This window comes from Rhipicephalus microplus, chromosome 4 (genome assembly GCF_043290135.1).
Source record: "Rhipicephalus microplus isolate Deutch F79 chromosome 4, USDA_Rmic, whole genome shotgun sequence".
Taxonomy (NCBI): Eukaryota; Metazoa; Arthropoda; class Arachnida; order Ixodida; family Ixodidae; genus Rhipicephalus; species Rhipicephalus microplus.
The window spans coordinates 100,274,486-100,301,184 of record NC_134703.1 but is presented as its reverse complement, the minus strand read 5'-3'; the positions used below and the strand labels follow the sequence as shown (position 1 = coordinate 100,301,184).

Below are 26,699 nucleotides of genomic sequence, written 5' to 3'. Positions count from 1 at the left end.
TATAAATGCACGTGGTCAAGTTCAAATAAACAATTCGTTGAAAGTTAGAGCCTGTATGTGTCACGCTTTGCCTTGTCCAATCTTTACAGGAAGGTATGTGCCACACTCTTGGAACTCAAACACATTGTGGCTATCGGAAAAAAATCCTTGAATTACTGAATTCTCCAACAGGTTTTCTTGTAATAACTGTTGTCTAGATTGCCAACAGAATGAGTGACCATGCAGAACAGCTGTCACCACTTGGTACCAAGAAGCAAATTTAGTTTTTCTGGCACCCATGAAGGCGTTTTTGGTCATTGAAAAATACTATTTACGTGACAGCGATAAGGGGCGATAAGTGGCTAAATTGAGTGTCTTCGATGTCTGCGATGTAGTCCGTGTGTGGAAAATTGTTTATGGATGAAGAAAATAAAAATTGGGGTTGAAGCCAGAATCATACCAGGCGCATGGTTTCGCACTGCTTCATGTAAAGGAGGCATTGCAAGCCTTCAGCACCTCACTTGCCTGCGAGATTCGCCTGCCTCTGTCTAGTGACGACTTTATTAGATGATGGCGTCATTGGCACATTGTGACATCGCTACAAATTCACGATGGCATCTGGAAGTGACAATATATCGTGATAATCTTTTGCACCACTCACATTCACGAAGACGTTTACTTTTGGTATTACCATCCTGCTACCTCTCCTTTTACGAAAAATTCCGAGAACACTTTACGAGTAGGGTAATTATCCTAGGGTTGGCAACTCTGCGTGAAAGCAAGCAGTCTTATCTCAGGGCTGCACCAGTGCTTGAAATCGCCAACGCAAAAGACCTTGAACACCTGGTTGCTGGGGGAAATTTGAAAAATAGCCAGAACTTAAGCTATCAAATTGCCAAATGTAGCCATAGTATTTAATTTTAACATCAAATTTGCAGCCAAGTGGAACAGGAGCAGTATTTTGAATATATATTTTATTGTCAAACAACAATATATCATTTTGCATAACCAAGGCATTGAAATGAGAGCTGATTTCTTCCCTCCTGTTGCTTGGTCGTCAAGGCGCAGGTAAGTCGCAAGTAAGAGAAATTATTATAAATACTGTTTGCCTATGCAGAGTTTACATAGGATGAGAGTTCTTCCTTGAAACAGTTATTTTTCGAATGATAAGGAACATAAGTGCAGTGTTTTTTTGAAGCCACATACTAAGATTGATTTGTAGTTACGATGATACCAGTACGGCTTCAAGTATTGAAATCTTGAAGAGGAAGAGTCCAGCTTCATTCCTTCATGTCAAGTTCACACGAGAACACGCGCTGTGCACTAGCAGTGCAAATTGGTATGCAGCAGCAGCTTCGATGACAGGGGCAGCATGACCAGCATGCTAGCCACACATATGACAACAACCACGTGATTTCGTCACTTCCTTTGCAGGACGTGTATGCGCATCAGCTGACACGACAGTAAAGCTTAGAAACAACCTATTTTATTTGCAAATAGCGCGCAAAATGGAAACTGAATGTACTAAATTAGAAGCTCAACGTAGCCATGGAGACTCAGTCGTAATGTAATCACCAGTAGCAGCCCTGCCTATGCATCTTGTCGACAAAGCCCCCCTGGATGCCGCCATTATCCGCTTTGAGCTGTCAACATGCATGACTCCACAAAAAAACACGGCATATCCACGAAGTGAATGATGACGAGTGGGCAAAGCAGTGGCATTGTTCGGTGTTATCGCCCCGCCGCGGTTGTCTAGTGGCTAAGGTACTCGGCTGCTGACCCGCAGGTTGCGGGATCGAATCCCGGCTGCATTTCGGATGGAGGCGGAAGTGTAGGCCCGTGTGCTCAGATTTGGGTGCACGTTCAAGAACACCAGGTGGTCGAAATTTTCGGAGCCCTCCACTACGGGGTCTCTCATAATCATATGGTTGTTTTGGAATGTTAAACCCCACATATCAATCAATACAGTTATATTGAATGTTTATTAGTCATAAATGATATATACAATGTTTATTGGTCATAAATTATATGTTGTGTTGGCTTGGGAATTCTGTTTTGCCTTAATGATTACCACTTTGCGATACCATATCTAGCCTGACATTGGCAAAGACGACGTCCCTGCACATCCCCCAGGGGTTGTTTCAAGTCATACGAAGTGCATTGTAGACCATACAAGATGTCATATACTAAAAAAGCCGTTGTTGTCCGTGATAATTATCGTCATCAGTGTCATCACGGCTACGCCGCACGCCAACACCGCCAACTGACAAGCCTTGACCTTAAGGAGCTTCGCCCCCAGAATGCACCGCCAAGGCTATGATGTCAGCTTTTGTACTCCTGTGAAACAGGTAAGTAAGGAGGTGATCCCTCTCTTCACTGAAAATGTCTATGAACGATTTTCCGCAGTGGCGCATGGGCACTGTCACTTTTGATCACGTGACCGTAACTGGCCTTCTCCCATCCAGTTGCTCTAGCCCCAACCAACCAATTGGGCCAGTAAAATGCCCACTGTGATCGTAAGTGCCAGTGGGGCTATAAGCAAACGTGGCAGCACCCATGTAGACGAGACCGCCTGCTTCGATCTTAACTCACGCTTGCTACTCGCTCACCGTCTTCACAGCAATAAATAAATGGTGAAGTCAACTGTCGCTTCAAATCGTCTCGTGCTGAGAAAAAATCATCAGGTATGTTCTGTCTTTATTGCTTGGATTAGTGGTGTTTACTTAGCCATGCATTATAAGCCTTGTATCTGGCAATTTGAGAACGAATCTTAAAAACACTGCTAAATACAGACGAGCATACGCTGCTTTTGAAGCTTTAGGACGTAAATATAAAGCCGATAAATGCGTTAGTAGTAAATGTATGAGCCACATAGCACAAAACGACTCGATAAGTTTGAGGAGTAGGGAAATATCACCCACAGGTGCCGCCGCATCGACATTCCTGGCTCTGCCGCCTGCTCGTTTTTACTCTTGCACAAAGACGACATGATTCGGATGAAAACACATTGAGCAGTGCGATGCTAAAAGCCATGGTAGGGAGACGACCATGCGGTGGGGACATCTAGCTTAGACTCAACAAGCCAGCTGCGGAAAATCATCTATAGAGGCATCCATCGGCTGAAGAGTCATGTTTGCAGCTATAATAACGCGTGGCCGAAACATTAAATTGCACATCACACCATGCGAATTATGTTATGATTGGGTGGTCTAACGTTGCCGATCTCTTATGAATGACTCAGCCATAATTAGTCATCAGCCAAAGCATCAACCACGTGTGCAGCTACATCGGTGCATGTAGCTGCACACATGTATGTAACAGCACACATGTGTGCATGGGAGCCTTACAGATGCGTAGTGGATAGAGTGAAATAACATGGGTGCATGTAGCTGAATACTTCATGAGTGTCTTATAGATGTGTGGTGAGTACATTGAGCATATTCCTGCAATTTACAGTAGTCATTATCACATGCACACGTTTCTTTCCCCATGGCATTGTTGAGGTGCCCATCAAAAAGTGAAGTATGTATTACATACCACTCTTAAAAGACTCAAGCATTCTCGAGTTTTTTTGTTTTGTTTTTTTCAGCTCACTACCATCCCTCCGTGAACACTTTTTTTCTCACTTGAATAAGGTTGTTCTCTCTCCAAGCTGTGTAGCAGGTTCAGCCAACTATTGGTAGTTGAAGTCATCACTGAAGGGAGTACTACTTGCACATACTAAATATCAGAAATAGTTCCAATTTCACAGTGAGGAGTTGATTACTGTGGAGAAAATGAAAGTGAAATTTTCATTTTTTTTATTTTGTAACAATAGACTAATAGTAACGTAAATTTTGGTTTTGAAGAGCACTTGAAGAAGGAAAGACCTGGTCAAATAATTTCTCATTAAACAGCTCAAATACTGTATACCACATATTATATAGAACCAAGAGCGTGTTGTCATGAGCCACCTTACGTGCACAATACGTTTAGGAATTAGCAGAACCAGAATAGTATGAATCTCATTTTTTTGGTTCAAAGCAAAAGTGGAAGTGACCTTAAATAGTAGCAGGATTTCAATAGTGATAGGGTGCAATTTATGAGAAGTAAAATATGTTACATTCTAAAATTTACTACATTTGGCAGTTACACATAAGCTGTTTCAAACTTAAAAAGATATATAAGCAAGGCTTAGGCAATGCAGCTCACCCTGGATATATCGAACTGATATATCGAACCTGGATGTATCAAACAAAAAATTGCCAGATCCCACGCACAGCAGGAAGCAAAGCACGAATGAGGAAGGTTGATATGTCACTTCAAAATCAGCACAATGTTACGAGGCGGACGTAAATTTTGTCACACATGAGTTCTTCCCTATCATGATTGTCATGTTTCGATGTGTCATTTACTTTCGTAGTCTAGTCATGTCATGTAATACCAAATTTGTGGACTTGTGCGAATATCTGAATGCTTCAAATATTTGAACGAATAATACAGTATTCGAATTTGCTTCTATTCGAAAATTATTGAAAATTTTGAAGTATTCGCAATGAACGAATAGGTGTGTATTAGTCTGCATGTAACTGCCTGTAGAGGTGGTTTCATTGCAGAGTAGGGGGGCTAAGCAGTGAAAGCACTTAACCATGAAAAACCCACTTTGCCATAAAGCACCACTACAAATCTAAAAGGGCCCTGCAACACTTCTTGAGCCTAGTCAGCAATCCCTGCCTACAGTAGTCGAGGCTACTGAGCCAAATAGAATTGCGCGGCACACAGCCTGAAATCGACAGTAAATTCTCAGTTAGCTGAAAATTGATTTCTTTTCACTCAAAAAATGATGGATGAAGCTCAAAAATTACTCCTCACAGCCATTGTATCAGCCATTGGCTGAATTGAGCATGGCATGCTCGGTCGTTACTAGGGTCATCGTAGGAGGCTGCGACTTGTCCACGCGTACGTGTGCGATCGCACTAAAAATCCGCGTATTCGAAGAAAAAAATTTGAGAGAGAAAAAGTGCTCAAGGTTACGAGGCACGTGTGACATATTTTCTATCGCCGCGCCATTGCTCCCTGCTTAGCTGCCAGTGCTCCCGTTGGGACAAAACAAGATAAAATGCGATTGAAGCGTGCGACAAATCTTTGCAGCTCTGCTCGTACTGGACGCATTCTAAAAATTTTTGCGGCGGTGGATTCATGAGGCAATAAGCTTCTTTGGTGAATCGATTACTTGGCTACTTGAAAAAGTGTTGCAAGGCCTTGGTAAATTAACATATTACCCTCAAATCAATTCCTAATTTTTTTAAGCCTAAAAGGTTGTTATGCCGCCTTATATTCGAAGTATAATAAATTTTAAAATGTTACGTATTTTGGAGGTTATCACTTGCATCCTACAAAAAGTCAAATTCTCCTACAACTCAAAGTTGTTACGACTTCCTTTGAACGAAAAAAAAAAAGCATTTGCATATACGCCTTATTTAAATTTATAAAAAATATCGTGCAGGCTAGTTAGGTCATTAAAAATATGCCCATTTTTCTTTATATATCATACATAGTATTCGAATTCGATTCAATATTATTCAACCAAGATCACTATTCGCTTCGAATTTGCTTTCAACTTAAATTTCACTATTCGCACAAGCCTACAAATTTGGTATATGTGGAGCTAGCAAAACGGCCACGAGCGCGTCATGAGCGTAACAAGTAGTCATGTTCTTACAAGACACACATATCACGATTATCATGTTTGCAACAGTCATATACCTTCGTTGCCCGTTAGCATCACGTAATACCAAATTTGCTGTATGTAAAGCTAGCAAAACGATCACGAGGGCATCATGATCGTGACATGTAGTCATGTTCTTACACGACACGTTACATGACACGCATGTCATGATGATCATGTTTGCGCCAGTCATACCTTCATCGTCCATTCACGTCATGCAATACCAAATTTGGTATATGTGAAGCTTGCGAAACTACTGCAAGCACACCATAAGCGCACGCTCATGGTGCACTCATGTAAGTCATGACTTGCATGACATGCATGCTATGATTTCCATGTTAGGACCCGACAGTTATGTTCACCATGCAGTCATGTCATACGATACCAGTTCCATGATATTCATGTGAACAAACCCACCGCAAGAGCAGCAAGACTTTGACACGTAAATCATAACATTCATGACATACATGTCATGATTTTCATGTTATGACTAATCACTTATGCTCGTCATACAGTCATGCTATGCCATACCAATTTTGGTATCGATACCATTATCGAAACAGCCAGGAGAGCTTAATGTCGTAGGTGGCTAGGTAGATAGATACGCTCAACGTTGTCAAAGTTCACTAAAAAATGTTTCGCATTTAAATTATATTTAAAGAAATTTTACAATTGTTCAACATTTATACACACAATAATCCATTATATCTGTGCTCCATATATGCAGATTTAACTTTCTGAACATTTAATTTTGGATTGAGGCCTGGCAGCAATGCTCGTTTTCTTGGACATGCGGTTTTATAGCACAGCTACCCTACTGTGCGGTGAAGCAACCTTTTTAGAAGCTTACGTGCGATAAGCCAATATCAAAACAATGATGTAGCCTATCTCGAGACAAAGTGAATTAATTCTGCAAATGTTCATGGGCTGCATATAACACGGGAGAAAAATTGTACAATACCGTTAAAGGGCCCCTGCACCACCTCTGATAATCTAAAAAAAAACTTTTCAATAAATATGCGCATCGTGTTCAGAATGCCATCACGATCAACAATGCCAAATGCAGCAGCACTACAAACCACAGTCACTCCGAAAATTTCGAACACAATCCTTTCTCCCCTACATGCCTCTCAACATTCCTTGTCCCCTCAACATTCACTATGACGTCAACGAGCCGTCTGCTCCTCAACTACAACACCTCATCCTCCTTGAATGGTGAGAAGGAACACTCGGCCAGAAGAAGAGCCGAGAGAAAAAAATAGCGAAAGAAAATAAGGCATCTTTCGTATCATCGATCGCGTGTAACTCCACTATTATGGAACAGTACCGAAAAATTCTCATGGCTATGTGTTCCCTATACACTCGTGCACAACTGCAACATCACAATTAAATTTTGACCCCCGGATGGTTCAGGGGCACTTTAATGGGTAGTTTTAAGAACAGTTCGACCTGACTCTACTGTACCAGGGATACCATGATGATGACATAAAGGTCAGTTTATACAGTTTTTATGAACTTCAAGGTTCTTTATGACTGGCTCTTATTAGTTTTTTTTCTTCTTGAACTGACAGAGTTTTGTTACACTTATTGGCTGACACTACATTTTCTTACCAATGCGTGGCACATTCACTATGCATTACTGTATTCATTGAAATCATAGCCTAGCCCTTTTAGAATATGCTCTAGCCTAATGTTTTTAGAATGTTCTTTAGCCTTTCTGATAAGTGAATGGCAAAAGCATGTAAGAGGCATAGTCAACGGTGCATAGACGCCTTGTGAGTGCCATATCTTAATTACAAGTCAACTAAAGCAGGCTGCTTCTACTTTTCCATGTGCTAGCAGTTTGCCACTTTCGAAATATGAACTTCTTTTGGCATCCTATTTAAAATACACAAAGCAAAAAATTTGAAGGGCTGCCGGAATGAAAGTTTTTTGTTAGTATTCAAACGCTTATATATCAGAAGGATGAAATTGTGAGGCCCAGCAGGCTAAGAGATAAATTGATGTAACCATGTGAACTAATGTTAGACTGAACACGAGTGTGTCTACATCCTACACGTTCCAATCACTGAAACAAAATCGCACCTGCCAAAAGTACCTTTGTTATACAGAATATTGATCGGAAGCTTGTATCAGTCACACATAGAAGTTGGCAGGCATGAAATAATGCAGGATTTGTTGTATCCAACAATTTGCAACATTCACACTTTTTGTATTGATGTTTGGCTGTATTAGCAGATGACCATGCATAACAACAGAATTAAGTATCAAAATGTCGATACAATTTCCACAGTAACATAACAAAACAAGGTTGCATATTTTCCAACTCAGAGGAGAGATAGCCGCAATGCGCCCACTTTTCCTTCATTGGATGATATGAAGCATTGGAGAGTGTTGAACAAAGGCACAGCTTAGAACAATTTATTAAAAGAACAGTTAAACATAACGAAACAACCTAAAGATTTGTCTATACTCAGTGGTACGTACAAACTGGTATGTACAAACTAGTGCGTACTGGTGGCTTTTCTGCCAATGGTTCATACACATTTGTCGAGTTTCATCATGTGACAGTCAACGTATGTGAAGAATAAGATGCACTTCTATGAAGGTCACGCAATGACATGCAATGTATGAAAATGTTTAGAATGTGTAATGACTGCTGCTAAAGTAGCACGCAGACACTCACAATGGTGTTGCAATGAAAACATACAATGGAAGAACAGTACAAAGCAGTTGCAGTTTTAACGTGCACTGCATTCTGATTGCAAACACCAGTGATGGAAGAGTTCACAAACACTTCAGTTACTAGTTGCAAGAAGCAAAATGTGAAGTGTACCATAAAGAAACCCCCGAAATTATTTGGCAACTGTTGACAGAGATTCACAAGCGGCATGCCACGCTTTTGAAGCCAGGTGCATAGCACCAGCATTTCGTTCCTTACTGCAGAACAGTGCACAAAGTTTACAAATATGAACCTTTGCAAAGCGCACTCCCACAATCACATGCTGCATGATTACTCACAGTTTACACCATTACCCTTTCTTTTTCTATTACCAGTGCACCACAAAAGTCACTAGAATAAGGCACTTCACTTTATGACATACGGTTCACTACTTCCCTTATCAAGGTATGCACTTTCATTACTGCACTCATGTGATACCTACTCGCACAGCCTTGATGAGCCTTGTATGTCAGGATACAGTGTTCGTCGAAAGTTTCAAAGCCACTACATGCATCACTATAGCTGTGCCGAGTCAACCAGCTGGATTCTTTGGCACTGAAAATTGCCTAGAGCTGAGAAGCAGTGCCCCTTGCCTTATTGTTGATATAGCAATGCTACACAAGCATTTGCATGCCACCCTCCGAATCGAGAGTTTTTAACAAACTCTTGCAGTAGTTTCCAGACTAGTGACAAAGGCTGAAAGGGTAGGATAGCAGTCTGAAAGATAGGCATCTTTACCAGCAGCTTCGATTTGCATTTACAGCTGTACAAAGCAGTACTTAGCATGGTTGGTAGCAGAAGAGACAAAAGTGTTTCCACGTTATCGTGAACTGTATATTGGTCCCATCAGATGATGGCAAACTTGCTCAGCAGGCATAATCAAGAATACAGTGGTGTAAAACACTGATAAACGATGACCACAAAGGTTGTAACAAGGTATGTTGTAGGAAGTTTTCAGTATGAACATCTTACAGCCATATTCATTGCAGTAGCAAAACAATCTTGAGCAATGTCAGCTATAAAAACTGGCACAACATTTTTACTAACCATGACACAGTTTTGATAATGCTATATTTTTTTTCTGCCAGTATAGGCAAAGCAGAATGTTAATTTGGTTTTGCACACACCTTTCACTAATAGTACACTGGTATGTATCATGCTCCAGGTGTTGGCTAATGAACAATATTATCAGAGAAAAAAAGAATAACTGGGGAGGAAGCCATCACTACAATACTTGTTAAGGAACACTTGTACTCGCTGTCAAACTACAGCTAAAGCAAATTTACATCATAAAGAAATAACTAAGCATCTGTCATGACACACAAACAGGGCTTTAGCTTCTCAAATGACTAACGACATATGTATGTAAAGGCTTCTACAAAATTATGCAGTATTTTTCTGGTTTGATTTTGCATCAGAATTTAAATAGATAGGCTGTCGCAAGTGACAGCCATTGAAGAATCAGCAACATGATTCTAGCTCAAACAGAAAGGAGCACTTCTTGTTTTCTTATAACTCATAGTTTTATCAGATTGACCCCATGATTGTCCACTATACACAAGTTTCTCAATGACACATTTTTGTCTCTATTTCTGTTTGAACAGTAGGCACTATTTCTTAAGTTAAAAACAAATAATAAAGAGTGACGTATGTATGTAAAATGTACAATTAAGGCAGCATCTTCCCTTCCATGTCACAGGGAAAGAAACATGCTTTATAGGTAAACAACCATTAAGAGCAGCTGTAGATAAAGGCTTCTCATCAAAGAAAAATATGCGTGTAAGATGACAGCACACCTATAATACACAACACGCTCTCACAGTTTTTCTTTTTCCTTTCACAAAACTTGTTCTATTGAGAGTATCTGTACAGAGCCCTGGGGCAACACAGTTGCTAACACGCATCCACGACAGTGATTCAAGTCTCTTAAGAAAATCCTCAAAGTGGAAAAGACATTAAAATAACATATAATGAGCTGGTGCAGCTTCCGAAACAAGTTCATCCACAGTACCCTAATGTAAGTTGCACAGAGCATATAACAAAAGCTGGCTACGTAACCTGGCTCAGTCAGGTGCTGCTGGAAGTATCATCACCTGCGGAAAGAGAGGTGGTCGTTGTGAAATGCACAAGTCTCGCAGTATCAAGGTCCACGGTTCGCTGCATGCGTCCCTTTTGGCTTACCACGAACACGCAACGCCCGAAACCAGTTTCACAGCTACATTTGGTCAGCAGCTTACTGATGCGAACGCCTTACAGATGTTGACGAATATAAAAGGTGACGTGGGAACAACCAGAACAGCCTTCTCCTTTGCCATTGAGCAAGGCGCTTCCGGCATGCCAATGCTGAAATAGAGATCTTCGATCCAGTGTAGCACAGTCCACCACAACTGCTTTAGTGCTTTGTACTATGATCCATACGCCACGGCCGGCCGTTGGTGTACAGAGTACAGCTCGTCTTCCGAACTGCTGGACGATCGCACAATCCCTTCGTCTAGAGACGCCCGCGAAAAGACGCCCGACGATGTCGGCGACAGAAGCGGACGCTTGTCGTCGTCCTCGATTTCCTCTATGGTCTCTGGCAAGTGTTGGCCCCCAGTCTCTGGAAGTGCGAGGGCAGACAGTCCCGAGACAAGCATAATGACACCAAGGACGGTAAACTGCAGCCCGGGAATCAAGTTATCCTGCAAAGAGATCTCACTGAGGACATGTTTTCGTCGCATCACTACTAGCAAACATTAGCAAATGCCGCGGGGGACACCACGTATGAATACATAGCGTTTGATGCTCTAACCACTGAGCTACCACAGCGGCCTATATGAATACATAGCGTTTTTCATTCTAGAAGGTCTGAACTTCAACTATTTCAGCTCAAGTTGAAATGAAACTGGACGAGCAATACACAGGCGCTCATTGGAAAAACTGCAAAAAAGTGCATTGATTCTGTCTGGTGGACATGGATATACGTAGTATGTGCGTGCAGGATAAAGGCACTCATTTGCAATAAGCGCTGATTCAGAATTTTCTTTCAATTGCCATTTCATCATGCTGTTTTAACTTAGGAACAACATCCTGATCAACCAAGACTTTTGGCGGGATCTCAATTCAGGAGAATGAACTGAGGACCCTGTCATGTCATAACTTTTTTTCGCACAGTCTGTCACTACTTCAAATGAACTTTCGTAACTTCAACAAATTTAACTTTGGTACTCAACGATTTGTGACAAAAGGTGTAAACATTAGGGCAGGGCTTTTTTCAAGGCTCGCAAAGCAATTGGAGTGAAATTATGATTTATAATGCGACTATAGCTGCAGCTTTTGAGGATGCTGAAGGAAAACAAAGCTAAAGTGGCAAATTAGAGCTCCCATACCTTCACAGTAGCAGTTTTCATCAGAGCATGTTTTCCCACTATAGCGTAGTGCTTGCATACATGTGGACACATATGGCACCACCACCACTGATTATACATATGCAATGACTGCATGCAAACAGTAAATTTTAGGTTCAAAGTGAATTCATAGTTATCAGTAATTAAGTCAAATAATATCAAATGAAATCCAAATAGTGTTTATCACATTATAAATAAAAATGTGCATATTTATCTTGACCCACCTAACCTGTGCATATCTTTTTAATTAATGCAATGCAAGTGCAATTGTCAATCTTTTTGGTTTAACGGAAAGTGGACAAAACTTTGAATAATAGCAGGATTTGATTTTGATTAGAATGTAATTGATAACCTGTAAAATGTGTCAAGTTTTGAAATTTATTACACTTGAAGCATACATGCTCGTATAACAAGCTTTAAGTCAACAAAATGACGAATCGCTGAGACGGTATCATGTTCGTTTAATCTTGAAGTGGGGCTGCGCGGCAGCATGAATATTTCGTAGATAGGTGTATTCATGGTAGAGTACCCTTCCACTGCAGTGAAACCACTTTTACAGGAGGTTATAGGCAGTTTAGAATATACTATTCCTATTTGTTCATTTTGAACACATCAAAATGTTTGAATAATTTATATTATTGTCTAAGTGATTTGGGATACTTTAATATTTTAAGTGCGCAAAAATATTCGAATATGCCCAATATATATTGACTTTTTAAAAGCATTGTTCTTGTAGCTGGCAAACAGTCAAACTATGACAATAAGATAGCAGAATATAGGTGCCTGCTCTGATAATTACTGGTTACTGAATTATGCTGATAATTAAAATTCATAATTACTGAAAACAGGATGCATGATACCTAGACTACGTCACATAAATGCGACTGCAAGCAAAGAAGTTGCCATAAAAGTGCCCATCCCTACAGGCATTAGTGCTTGTAAGAACGTGCAGAGGCTCTTCATAAAATAGAAAGCGTGAGGGGGGGGGGGGCAAAAAAGAAAGGCATCCGTGCAGTAACCACGTTTCTATTACTTACCAACAAACTGACAAATGGAGAGATTATGCCACCGACCCTTGCTGCAACGGACACAATGCCCATTCCGACATTCCTAAGTGAGGAAGAAAAACCAAATAAGAAGATTGTACTTTTCTGAACATCCTGAAAAGGATACTGGGAGAATTCGTCACTCTAAGTCACTTCTAATCAAGCCAGGTGCTAATTAGAATGTCAACAATAAAAAATCTCACTTCTGATCAGCTAGGCATGTCCTGAGTGACAAACCTAGTACAAGTGAGGTCATTGTGGGTTTCATAGCACTTTCCTTTTTGCTTTACATCGCTTTAACGAAAAATAAAAAGCTGACAAAAGCTGCCCTGTTAAGTATCCCTTTGTACCAAAGAAGATGCAATAACTTTCTTGATAATAACCATCAAAAAGCATAGATTAGAACTAGCTATGCATATAGCTAGATTCATTCAATTAGACCACGGGGATAATTATAGAAAAATCTTAGTTGCAATTAAGGGAAAACTACAAAGGCGGTGCGCATATGAACACTACAGCTCCTGAAAGAAGCATAGGATCTGCAGTTGTGCAATTTTGAGGCAAAGAAAAGAAAAATAGATTACTTACAACAGCGAAATCAGAACACGTAAACTAGTTTGCTACTGACTATGACAGTAACTTTCCAACAATGTGCAAATCATTTGATAGAAATGGAGAAATTGGTACAAAATAATTTACCAGGCCCCCATACATTTTTGGCACAGGTAGACTAGCATCAAATTTGGTCGAAAGTTAGTATTCGTGCAATAGTGGACACAATGTGGGCAATGCAGTGAAAACTCCTGGCAGACTTGTACTGCACGTGTTAGAATATAATAAATGAACAATGTATGAAGAAGACAGAAACGATACATGAATCGAGCAGCATGTTTCCACAGGGTTGCAATGAAACATACCAGCTCGCTTGAAGCAAATTCAGCTTCCTGTGAGCGATATTGCCAGTAGAGCATAAGAAGTGTATGTACGCACATATGTGTGCCTGCACACATGCACACACACACAAACAACAAAAATCTTGTACAGAAACAATCATATGCCTAATGCCAGCCAGCAAGGCTTCAACGAAGTACATTCATAAACTGCCGACAAGCACTCTGCTCCAATGTGAATATGCTGTAGCATTGTTCAATAACTTGGCAAGACATTGACACGTAATTTGTCAGAGTGCTTCCAATCCATTCAATTTTGAACTGCTTTATTCAACTGAAAAATGACTAAGCTCTAGCGAATAAGCTCTAGCTTGCAGTGAAAAGTGGGCAGGTTTATTCTTACCTGACAATGGTAGGCATGAGCTCAGCTGAGTAGACATAGATGATGGCAAAGGACATTGATATGCACATCTTGGCGCTGAGTGAGACAATGTCACGCACTGCAGTGCTGTAGTGGACTGTGTGTGAGAAAAATGTTTTGTATGCAAACAAATGCCACTTCCATAGAGGCATTCAAAGCAAGTAGCAAGGTACAGGAAAGAAAAATGTGCAATTTGTGGCAAGACTAAATAAAAACAAATATAATGCAACTTACAACTCTTTGCAAATGAAGCCATTGCTGTTATTATCACATTAATGACAATGTTAAAAGGACACTTGCTCAACATCCTCAATGCAGGTTACATAAGTTAGAACATCACTCTGTTTCTATTTTAATAGAGAGAGAGATTATATAGACTACTGGAGTACCCACAGTTATTACCCACCCTCCTGCCACCTGAAGTTTATAGAAAAAAATGTGTGGACCATGTCTTAGCGACAAAAACAAGAAAAAGAAGGTAAAAGTTAGAAAATAAGCATTTTTGTTCACATCCAAGGTGGCTTGACAAGATGCACTTGACTACAGCTGGTAACTGCGGTGTTGCACAGCATGTAACGCAAGGAAAAAGAGGCCTCTCGGTGTTAGGAGTTTTTCCGCATGCTGACCATGAGACAAAACGTGGCTCACACATATGCTGCACATCATTGTCTTATTCCCGATTATTTAGCGCAGGTTATCAGCGTGGCCAGCTTTCCAAAGTGTGAAAATATACGCAGCCAAAGGAAACTTACAGTGGTCAGAAAACTGGAGCGCAACGGACGCCACACTTCCGATCAGCATCACAGCAAACAGTGAGTGGCGCCTGCCGATATAACTGAGCAGGACTGCTGACAGCAGGTATCCCGGAATCTCGATCAAGCCCGACAGGGCTGTGCTCATGTAAAGGTCGCCACCTAGGCTGCTGGCAGCCATTGTGAGGGCATAGTAGGTGATGCCGTTCACTAACCTGAAGAATCAAAAGAGAAAACAAAGCAGCGACATTTATCACTTCACTAACCTCTTCACAGGAGACACCCACCCCTAGATGAAAAAATTCGCAAAACAGGGGTTGTGTCTCCTTCCTGCCGTTTTTTTGGACACCCACTCTGAGAATAAACATTAACCTTCATATGGGCTGTTTTCTATGACCAGAGTACCTCATCCTCATTTTCTGAATCCCCCATGATATTTCGATGTTGGCCACAGTGGTGCCACTTATAACCATATGTCTCTTAGACCAGCATTTTTTGTAAAGGGGTCTAACTGTATAAGTGAGTTGTACAAAGCAGTCCGCTTTCTTCACAAAGCCATGGTGCATGCCTTACCAAATTGGCAAAGGGCAGCATATAAAAATATAAGGTGCTGATCACATACAATTTAAAAACAGGCATTACTATCTAATTTTTATGCACATAAAGGGGCTCTGCAATGCTTTTTTGCCTGTTTTATGCAGTGATGGAGTTTATGCAGTGCTGAATACTGAAATTAAAGCAAAATGAATTATCAAAATTGGTACATGGTAACGGAAGTCATTCCCCTTCAGGTGCAAATTATGATTCACTGCCTGCAAGTTAGTGAAATTCGCTTGACTTGATTCCAAGGCACTCAGTATTACATTTAAAAAAAGAAAATGAAAGACGGTGTTGATTTCTTTGAGATTGGATAATTAGCAATTACCATGTAATTAATTACTTAATTATAGTGCAATCACTCAGCTTCCATTTTTGCATTCGAAAGTATGATACAAGGCCCAAAATGCATTGTTTGATTTTTTTAATGCTATAGTTCCTTTTTAGCACAGATAAAAATAAACTATTGACGTAAATCCTGTAACGTGAAATGGTCATCGAACATGGTATCGAACTTCTCCAGCAAAGTGATCCTGTAAAGCAATATGGCGCACAATAATGTTACTGCTAGTTGTCCAACAGAGGAAGTCTTCACAAGTTTACAGGGGGGGGTGGGGGTCAAAAGTTCCAAGGCGACGCTATAAGAATACATGAAATAGTGGCCTGAAAACTTTTGATCAGCCCTGTACATATTAATTTTCAAGCTATTCGAGGAAACAGACAGTGGACGAGGTGCCTCCGAAGTTGATGTGTACAATTGTACACAATGCTGGTGAAGGGGTTATTAGCTATAAAATTTTAAAACACCAGCCGATGAAGGAAAAAAAAAACATCCCCATTCGCATTTCACTTTCGCAGTGATGTCAAAGGCTTTATCCAATCACCGCATGCCTCTTACAAAGACTTACCGGACGACTCCTCTCAGGTTGGTCATTGCGCAGCGTTCCTAGCATTTTTTTACAATTGTATTCCCATTTTCGTATTTACAACCATAAATTTTTTCGTATGTGAGAAGGTATAAAGAGCGCTTTTACCATTTTTAGAGCTCGCTAGTGTGTCCTATCTGGAACCGTATGAATAATACGCGCGACTTGTCGTGACAAACCAATTAAAATACTGCACGGTCCATGTCGTTACTCCCACGAGAAGCGTCACTTCTGATGACAAAAATAGCTGCTGTTTAGTTCTACTGAAAAAACACTCTAGCAAAGTTTCCCCATAGAAATAAAATTTTCATGGCTTTGTTTTCGGGGTTATTACTCGGGCAATGATATCGGTGCATTTCACAGTTTGAGAAGAAGCAATTAAAACAACACGCTTAATTTTGTGTCGCAGGGCCCCTTAAAGACAAATATCAAATACTACTAAGAAAAGTCATGCCGAATGTGATTTTGTTTTTGTGGCTCAACTATAGGAAAATTTGACCGAACGTCCTAAGAGAATGTGTTGAACAGGTGTGCAGAGTTACAAACAGAAAGAAACAGATTCATAAATGTTATAAGCGGGTAATACAATGAAGTGGAGATATGTGATAGATATGTATAGAAAAGTGCCTGACCTTATGCAAAATACCAACACACAGAATGATAGATGCAAGTGGATTTCATCCTGCAGTGGATATTAAATGGTGCATAACCTTGATGTCGCTAGTGCTGTGCCGAATTCTGTTTAAGATGAGCAGTGAGACTTTCATCATCATTTTGTTAGGAATAGGCTGATAATGACAGCAACTCTGTGCAGAATCCTACAGTGTGGAAATATGCCTATCCACATCATGACACAGTTAACACCAGACTACAAAATGAATAGTGGTCATAACGGTTTTCATGGAATGGACTTAAGCATGGCATATCCAAGGAATAAGTTTATATATGCATATATAACACCACTTTTTTAGGAGCACTGTCTACATACCCACTTCTAATGTGAATTACGACCATTTATTTAAGGCCCTCTTATGCTAGATATTGTCGCAACAAAAAACGACAATAAGGGATGACACCGTGTGAATAGTGGTTTACTATTCCAACCACGCCAGTCACAAACTTCTTCCTTCTCAGTCTCTATCACGACTAGCGCGTGGCGATATTTAACAGAAGTACTAATGACTGCCTTCGAGCTGCTTAACTTAGCACTCATCATAATACTTTTAAATACTTTGTTACAACCTAGGTAGCTCCAATAGACCTCTCATTTTATAGATATATTTATGACAAGAAACACTTAAAATTATCTTCTGAGAGCTCTTTCAAGTCAGAAGGCATCTCCAGATTTTTTAATTACCGTGTGATAGAGCTCTATGGTAATGTTAGATAACTATGCAAAATCACTGACCTACAAAACGTATGAAACCACCGAGTAACAGACCAGGATAGTGTGCAGTACAGTTCAAATATTTACGGAGGGATATATTACCTAGCAAATGTAACATAGGAAACAAGCAGGTCAAGAATAAGGAAGAAAAGAATGAAGGCACCTGACTAAGCATCTCAATGGTCACTAAATCTTTTAAGTGCTCGGAAAAACAATTTTCATTGAAAAGCAGCTGACCCACACTAACACTTCATGAGTTGGTGTGCCCATGGCTACGCTTGTATAAGCAGCATAACTTGAACACACAGGTTGCAGCCGGTAAACACTATTTTTAGAACTTGAGATGTAATGAAAACTTACTTTTCTCTTGAATAGCTGCCTATCACTTGCAGTAACTACACTAAGAAATTACCCTTTTAACATTCTGTGATGCTGCCGTCCTGTCAAAACACAGGATTGTAGACTTTTCAAGTTGTTTAACGATGGCTTCTGTTCTACATGCCACCCATGCCTACGTAAATGTATACAATAGGAAACAAATTATATTTAACCATGTATGGTCATGATCTTCATTTATAGGTGAATTTGCACTAAAGCTGACACTAAAATTTTCAAGCTTCTTACTCTAATAATAAAATTTATAGACAGTACAATTATCACTAGTCCCCGTGTTTTACACTTACAAACATTCGCCTGCCAAGCAAACCTGCATAACTAGAAGTCATTCACACCTACCAAGTTTTATAAGATTTAACTAAGTCACGAATAATTGCAGAATGTCAAAACAACGTACCAAAGAAGAATTTGAATGAGGGTACGAATGCGCAAGGTGGAGCTGGTGAACAGTGCCATCGGGTTAGTTCCCTTGTGGTGCACTTTCGGCTCCTGTAGGTCCCAGGTGCGCGGCAGGCAATGAGCTCGGTTGTTGCGCACTGCTATGTCGAGAAGGACTTGCCGTGCTTGTGGTCGCTGACCGTGCAGAAGTAACCAGCGAGGGCTTTCGGGCAGAAGCCTGCGCACCAAGGCGTGGTTCTTATGAACAAGCCCAATACCCCTGTCACACAGCAATCACTACACTCCATTTGCTTCAGTTCAGCATTCAACTCTCTAATAGAGCTTTGCGAGAATGGAGTTGTGGCCATGCTACAAAGCTTAGCACAAGCTTTCGACCAGAGCCGCAAAGGGCAAAAACGATGCCGCTGCGCTTATCGAAACATCCCATCTTTCACTTATGTAGTCGTCTTTAAAGCAACATCACACGTCTCTCTCTTTCTTTTTTTTCATACTGTGCACTTTTTTTTACACTTTGTTTGCACACATGTGAGATGGTGCATGTGCATCCATCTCGCACGTGTATAAACAAACAATACAACGCCCCCCTTGCTGGTGGTAGCTTAGCAAAGCGTTGAATGTAGAGGGTACAGACACTGATATTCTCAAAAATAACATTGAAACTTGCACTACACTGTGTGCAATAGTACAGCAAGCAAAAGTACAAATTTAAAATCTATAATCAAAATCACAAAAGCAATTTTATTAGCGCTATTTTCTTCATAGCAGTAGCTATGTGGCAATGAGAGCACTCTCGAGCCCAAGTCGTCATTAACGAATTCCATCGAGCCTAAGTGGTCTTTAGCAAACTACCTTTCCCAAATGCTACATTCAACTTCCACAGTTAAATGAAGGCCACGTGACATGAACTGCATGCCCCTTAAAGAAAAGTTGAAGTACTTAAACAGAGTTCCGTGGTGGCCCCTTCTTGACATGCAAATAGCCAGGGTTCTATCTTAACTCAGAGCCAGATATTTTTATTATTTATTTTAGTGGCATATTTCTCAATTTTCTGTCACAGACAAGACAATGTTTTGTTCACAACTGACGATGCGAACGACGCCACCAGAATTTCTGCAGAACGAGCCCTTTACCACTATCGTGTTGAAACACGCTTATCACATCATGAGGAAGCATTGCCTAGTGAGCTAATCCCCCTAATCCACCGTTGTACTGGCCTCACGTGTGCCGAAACAGCTTCATGCGGAGCGAATGCAAGTTGCAACCTTGACACTTGCTGTAGATTTCTGTTCTAACGATAAGTGTCTGCAAGAATTGTCCGATAAAGAAAGGTGCTTGAACAAGAACTGCTGAACAAAATAATTACTATCCCGCGGGTAAGCCAGGACAACTACTCCACAAGACGGAATACATTTTAAGTGTGAAAAGTACACCAAATACGTCAGGTTTTTCTACGCGAAATGGCATTTTACCCTGAAATGTACGCTGTAGAAATACTACACGTCCGCAATTTCTTTCTGATGTTTGCAGCCAGAGATGTCTCTTTGGTGTAGGCGCATGAGGAAGGAACCACCTACTTGAGTAGAATAATTAATATTCAGCACTTACTTTTGCTAATATGAGCTGGAATTAGATTTTAGAGATGCTTATTTTTAAATTTCTATACGTCCTCTATGCCGAGTGAACTCCCACAGTTGTAGTTTCTACGTGCACCCATGCAGCAGCTTTCACTGTTAGTTTTTATCATAAAAGTTTTCGTATCACAAAGGAGACAAGTTGTCAGTAAAACAATATGGCAAACAGACTGAAAAGGACAATGCACGTTGCTTTTAATGGTGATCTTGGACATTCTTTGTGAACAAACTGTGCTTCAGGAAAAAGCACCTTGAACAAGTTGGTTCTGTTTTAGTCAAGTAGACCTTTTAATCAAGTAAACTGAAGCAATGTGAAACAGTGTAATGATAAAGAAACGGTGAAACATGCATGCTAAACATATTTTTCATTCATTTCAATATGGAACAATTTATTTACTTTTTAGCATATTATTGCCTTCCCAGTGGCGATTATTCTTTACTTGTCAACATGATTAAAAGTTTTTCCTGAACTGTTGTTCGTCTTCTTGCCAATGTTTCTGCTGCTGTCTCTTCTTGTTCCGTATAAAATATGTATTCTTCTGACAATAAAGATGAGGTCTGTCCAGTATGAAAACAAAAGCTCAGCAATGGCGAAAGCTACATATACCTGACCATTTGTAGGTATAGTAGTGGACTAGCCCTATCGACTTATTTGTCCTTCAGTTATCATTTTTACACTGCATCAGACGCACCTTCACTACAACAGAACCTTACTTCAACTTACTTCGGAGAATAAAGCCCGTAAGTGTGTTCAAACTACGGTATTTGTGTTCTCCTGTAAAAGTCGTGCCTGATGAACAACAAGTTGCATAGAAGTTCATTTTTATGTGAACTTCTCAAGTGTCAACCGATGCCTTGATGTATACGCAGAATTAAATGCAAGATTTCATGTGTGAAAACAAAGGTATCCCAGTAAAAAAAAAAAAAAAGAACATTCACACTAACTGGGGATTCCAGTTGGTCTCAATTGGCACCAGTTGGTGAGACCCATTATTCAATGGGTTTGAATTGCATGCCCTGAAATGTCCCATTGAAATGCTACCCCATTGGCTTTGCTCCTGCAAGTTCTCCAACATAGTAAAAAAAAAAAAGGTCACTTGGTCCAACTGGCCACACCAATCTCCCATAGTAGGATGGGCTAAAACTGATTAGAACCTTAAACTTTAATGAAATAGCTCAATTTGAATTGATAGTTCCAAATGGTCACGACCATTACTGGAAATTTTTCGTTTGGCCAACCTATTTGAATTTAGGGTCATCCAAACAGAGTCAATCCACACTTAAAGATTGCTCTTCTGATTGAAATGTTTGGATATCATCATAGACTCTATGTGGTATTAGGCATTTTATCTAACATTGTTATATAGGAAACAATTAGAGATTTGTAGGTTCAATTGGTGGTCTATACAGCACATTATCCAGTGGGCCTCATTACATGCTTTTTCTATATTATCTATATTTAATATCTGGTAAAAAAAATGCACCGGTTTTCGGGTTGATTAAATGATTACCCGAGGGTCTCATAGTAAAATTTATAAATAGAATTGGTCTAAGGATCGTACATAAGATATGATTCTAATAAGAATTCAACCATTTCATTCCAATCACACATTACTGTTATGCCCATTGGTTTCATTGGACATCACAGAAAGCAGTAAAGCTGTGAAACAAGAAACTACTTCACAGAAACATGCTTGCAATTACACTATTACTCCTGAAATGAAATATATTTGCACTTTGACATTGTCTACAAAATGTTTCATTTATTTCATCTGTTCATTTTACAGTCGGCCACAAAAGTTACTCAATTTTTCTTGGGACCTGGCACAACTTACTGGGCTCAAATTGCTGGCATGTTGAGCGAAGTTGTGTTTAGAAAGATGAATATGATGTGACATGGAGAAATTTTTCATTTCACATTTGTCCACAGGTAGCCTTCACTAATGCTAAGCTCATGCAATATAACCACATAGATTCTTAATTTTGATGCATCTCCAATGAGATTAACAGGTCAGCTTCCTAATTTTGAGCTCCACCGTGTTCCCAATAGAAGAAATTGGCCTGGCCAATCGATTTAATTGTTGAAACCATTTTGATTATGTTTATGCAACCAATTGTTCAAGTTGCTTATATCTTTTAACACAATTGAGAACTACAATTAGAACTATATGCTGTTTCCAATGGGTGAACTGGGTTTACCTGCTAATCAAATTTGTCAAGCCATTTGGATAGTGATTGTTACTAACTGGTCGTGTTGGTCAGGCCTGTTCAAACTAAATAGGGTGACCCATTGAACCCACTGGAATTTTCCAATTGGTGTCCCAAAACACAATTGGAATATTTTACCAAGTTCCAATTGGAAACTTCCAATTGGTCATGCCAACTGTTTTGTTTTTTTTAGTGAGATGACTACCAGACATGCGGCAGGGATTAATCTTGACCAGCTGGAGTGACTTAATGAACACGGTGTCTAAAAACGTGAATGCTTTTCGGACTTTGACTTCGATAAAATGCATACATTGTGGCAAGGAATCGATTTTGCACCCATGGGTCTTGCAGCCAAGCCCCTTAGCCAGTGCATTGCCACGACAATGACAGACATGCACAAAAGGAAATGAAAAGAACTCACAGGGCAAGTGGTATGAAGAGAGCACTCAGGGCAGCTGTGGCAATAGTGTAGTGGCGCCAGTCCGGAATGAAATAGGCAAGTGCAGCGTGCAGTCCAATGCCCAAAGCAAACACACCCGGGAACAGCGTTCCCATTAGCGCCCGCTTAGATGGACCCACAAGCTCGGTCATCAGCACAAACGTAACGAGTGCCACGGCTGCCGTGGTCATGCCGGCAAAGAAGCGACAGGTGGCATGTAGGGCCAGGCTCGGGGCGAAGGCCCCGAAGAAAGTTATGGCCGAAATGCCTATGGCTGCAAATGGTAGTGTGCGCCGCCGTCCAAACTTGTCGGAGATGTACCCAAACACACAGGCACCAGTCATAACGCCGGCCATGAAGACTGCTTGCACCATCTTCACCAAGTATTCATCATGACAGATGAGATTCCACTGGAAGAACATAAATGGAGCTCGTTAATAAGCGTGTTGGCGATGTCCCACTTTGTAAAGCTAATGAGATCAATGGCAAGCATAATTGAATAAAGCACTGTGGGCATGAGCATGCACAGAGTTTTTCATAGTGCCCCCCTCTCCAGTAAGTCAAAGTATGAGACAAACTTTGTATCCCCCTCTAGGGATAAAAGCCCCACCCCTTCTCCCTGTGAGCCCGCCTATGACTGTAGGGTCACTGTGCACAACTTTTGAGGTGACAACCCTTATGCACAAAAATGCTGCACCTTAATGGTGCACTTTAATCTATCAGAAAAAAACAACAACACAGAAACAAACATTCATTTTGTACTTGATACATGGACTTAAGTTCACAGACGTTTTATAAATTAACACCAAATAGTGACAAAACTGCAGGTTTGTAAACTGGAAATTGTTAACAAACCAAACTATTGCTTTGTTTTTTAAATGAGGCTGCGCAGATTAGCGAAGGTTCTGAACATTTGGGAAAGTGAAACCACTAAATTTTGGTAGCTCAGAAATGAACGAATGGTCCATAGGCAAGAAACTAAGTGAATAGGTTCATAAGAGAACTGAAAGTCGAATTACAGTCATCACAAGCATGTCATATGCAGCGCATCAAGCTAGCTTACCTCGGTGGCTATAGACGTGAACCTGGACGTGTAGTGCGGGTTCTCGCATCGGTTGTCCGTGTCACAGCCCGCCGTTGAAGGTGTCGAGCCATTCCAGCACTGAAACTCGGGTGCGGCACCGGTGAACACAATTTGCAGCATCTCTCCGCTCACAAACAAACCGCCGAGGATAGCCGTGTAAATGAAGTAGAGAATCTGTTGTGGCCCGACCTCGCCAACGAGGTGAAAAACTTGGTCGACATCCATTGTAAGGTCGTGGAATGCACAACGCGATATTTTCGGAGCCGACAACACTCAAACGCGGCCGGTGAAAACGGGCGAAAAAAAAAAAAAAAACGTTTTCCAACTACCACGTCGTCACTGCAATGCCATTCGTTTGCGGCGACTCGCACCGCACCTTTGGTTGCTTCCGTATTGTGTCAGAACGCAACGTCGCACCTGTAGCGCGAGATCTGTCAACACGAGAAACCGAGCCGGCACCTTCTGATACAAGATAGCTCGACTGTATGCGAGCTCAAGCAAGGTGAGGCTCTCAGCAGCAACGATAAAGCAACGTACTACTTGCCGTGCTCGATTTCAAATGTACCGTGAACTGTCGTAAGCACGAGGACAACGCTAAGCACACGTTGTGCACGCGATGCGCTCTTGCAGCGGAGAGTAGACGGGCTCACAATACACACTCCAACTACGAAGATTTGAGCGGCGGCCAACTCCACAGCTGCTCGGCATGGACTCGCTGGTTAACGCGGTCAGTTGCGAAACTAGCGCGCGCGCTCTTGTCGGCATCACAGCGCCCTTCCGCTTTCTCTGGAAAGAGCGCTCGTGCCGCTAGCGATATCTGGCTGCAGTTGCTGATAGTGGCTGATTTTTGCGGCTGCGTGGAGTCACACATTCGGCAGAATGACAAGTTGGACGGCGCTCGAAATGTTATCTGGACGAACGAGCTTGCTCATGATTAGATATGCAGCCGGAAAGAATCAGCGAACTGATTTTTAGCGTGTTTGTTTGCCCCGGCACGTGTGCGGGGGGCAATCCGGGTTTATCGTCTCTGGGCACTGTGGGTCAAATGTGTGCGTGTCTGCAAAGTTACGAAAGCGTTAAGTGAACTCCTTCACGTATTTCAAAATCACGGGTGTCTCTCTCTACTTACCTGTGCAGTTAATGATAAAAGTTTTAAGGGGGTGATGGTGTCCTGGACAAAGACAAAACGTCTACATAATGTGCACATGACTCAGAGCCCTGGGGAAAAAAAAAGAGAGTTTTGCCATAAATGTGGCAGCTTTATTTGTAAATATAACCTTCATTTCGCTCTTAAATTCGAAGCATTTCATAGTGAACTTCGGCGACTTTGGCGGTGTCTACGCCGCATATGACTTAGCTCTCCTGGCCGTTTCGATAATATGATCTATACCGAAATTGGCATGGTATAGCATGACTGTATGACGAGCATAAGTCACTAATCATAAACATAAAAATCATGGCATGCGCATCATAAATGTCATGATTTACATGTCATGGTCTTGCATGCTTTTGCGGTGGTTTCGTTCACATGACATATTGCAAAACTTGTATGGTATGACATGACTGCATGGCGAACGTAAGTGAGAGAGGTCTTAACGCGGAAATAATGGCATGCTGTCACACACTTCGAGTGAGGCCCCGCCGATCCAACATCGACGTGCGGCAGACTCGCAGGCTTCCACTTTACGCTTCGGCCTGCGACGCCTGAAAGGCCTCGAAGTGGCACATTTCGAATTTATTTGCGGGTTGGCCGACCCGTGCGGGGTTGCACGTGTGGTGATGTGTGGGCCTGACCGACGCACTCATAGAGCAGACACGGAGTTTGATTACACATAAACAAGCATTTAATTAAAACAGGGGCAAAGGCAGGAGATTACAAAAATAACAAAGAAGGAAGAACTGATACGCGCGATGGAATGAACAGCTATATAACAAAATATGCTAAAGAAACACTACAAAAGATACAGACTAAAGACAAATATGCGGAACATTAATAAAATAACAACAAGATGGAAATCAAAGGAGAGAAACACTGGAAATTAATTACAGAATGATCATGGTGGCGCTTTAGAATTTAAACGTGCGACGCAGCGCACACTACAAATATTTTAAAAAAAGGCTGGTTAAAACAAGTTTACGGTTTAACAAAAAAGTCACAATAAAAAGTTCCATACGGACCAAACCAGCCCTTGGTGCACGTAGGGGAGTTGACGGGTGCCGCTGAAGGTCTCGCCGGCTTGGTAGACGACGAGGGTGCCCGGAATTGCAGCCGTCTCAATACGTTGCGCGGGTCACTCCGTGCTCGCCGCCTACGCGAGACTCGCGACACCGACGACCGCACTTGTTGCTGTCTGTACGTCAACTGCCTTTTCCGATACAGTTCAAACCACCTCAGGGGCGTACACGTGTTCCCGTCTCATCTGGGAGCAATTTACCTTGTTTAGATCGCCGGTGCCCCTTCCGGTACCGGTGCAGGGAAGACGAGCCGGCGCCACGCTGGGTCATTATAGTCGCCGGATGTCGTCCCCCAACACAAAAGCGCCCTTCCTTGGTAGGTGGGGCCCGCGGCTGCTCCGAAAATTGGAGTCGTTTGTGACATAGCCCCCTTCTTAAGAATATTACTGTGTAATATTCAAGAAAATCACAAACGTGCAATGTTCGAGAGCTTGCAGTGTTCTGGTTGTCCACCAATGCGTTTTCTTTTTCGCGCACCATTTCACTGACGTGGA

General features: G+C 41.3%; 2 protein-coding genes across 2 annotated transcripts in view; one reads left to right on the top strand and one right to left on the bottom strand.

Moving 5' to 3' along the window:
• The first annotated feature begins 759 nt into the window (after positions 1-759).
• LOC119172803 (solute carrier family 13 member 2) overlaps positions 760-26,699 on the top strand; it is a 114,564-nt gene continuing 88,624 nt past the window's right edge. The window contains exons 1-2 of the mRNA XM_075893342.1: positions 760-1,047; positions 2,207-2,327. Coding sequence (XP_075749457.1) covers positions 2,280-2,327 — 48 coding nt within the window. The 5' untranslated portion in view covers positions 760-1,047; positions 2,207-2,279. The remainder of the gene's footprint in view (positions 1,048-2,206; positions 2,328-26,699) is intronic.
• On the bottom strand, positions 7,894-24,863 carry LOC119172221 (solute carrier family 22 member 15-like). Its single transcript, XM_037423253.2, has 7 exons — positions 23,950-24,863; positions 22,869-23,296; positions 18,607-18,825; positions 14,904-15,118; positions 14,134-14,248; positions 12,832-12,904; positions 7,894-11,089 (listed from the first exon to the last, which is right to left on the bottom strand). The coding sequence occupies exons 1-7, from the start codon at positions 24,193-24,195 to the stop codon at positions 10,814-10,816; spliced, it is 1,572 nt and encodes a 523-aa protein (XP_037279150.2). The 5' UTR covers positions 24,196-24,863; the 3' UTR covers positions 7,894-10,813.

What these genes read in the sequence shown, in the direction of transcription:
- LOC119172221 (XM_037423253.2), bottom strand. Translation starts at nt 24,195, where the DNA reads ATGGATGTCGACCAAGTTTTTCACCTCGTTGGCGAGGTCGGGCCACAA. An exon ending in CTCTTCATACCACTTGCCCT is followed by an intron (nt 18,826 to 22,868) that starts GTGAGTTCTTTT and finishes CTTGGTGCGCAG; the next exon opens with GCTTCTGCCCGAAAGCCCTC. An exon ending in CTCCATTTGTCAGTTTGTTG is followed by an intron (nt 11,090 to 12,831) that starts GTAAGTAATAGA and finishes ATCTCTTTGCAG; the next exon opens with GATAACTTGATTCCCGGGCT.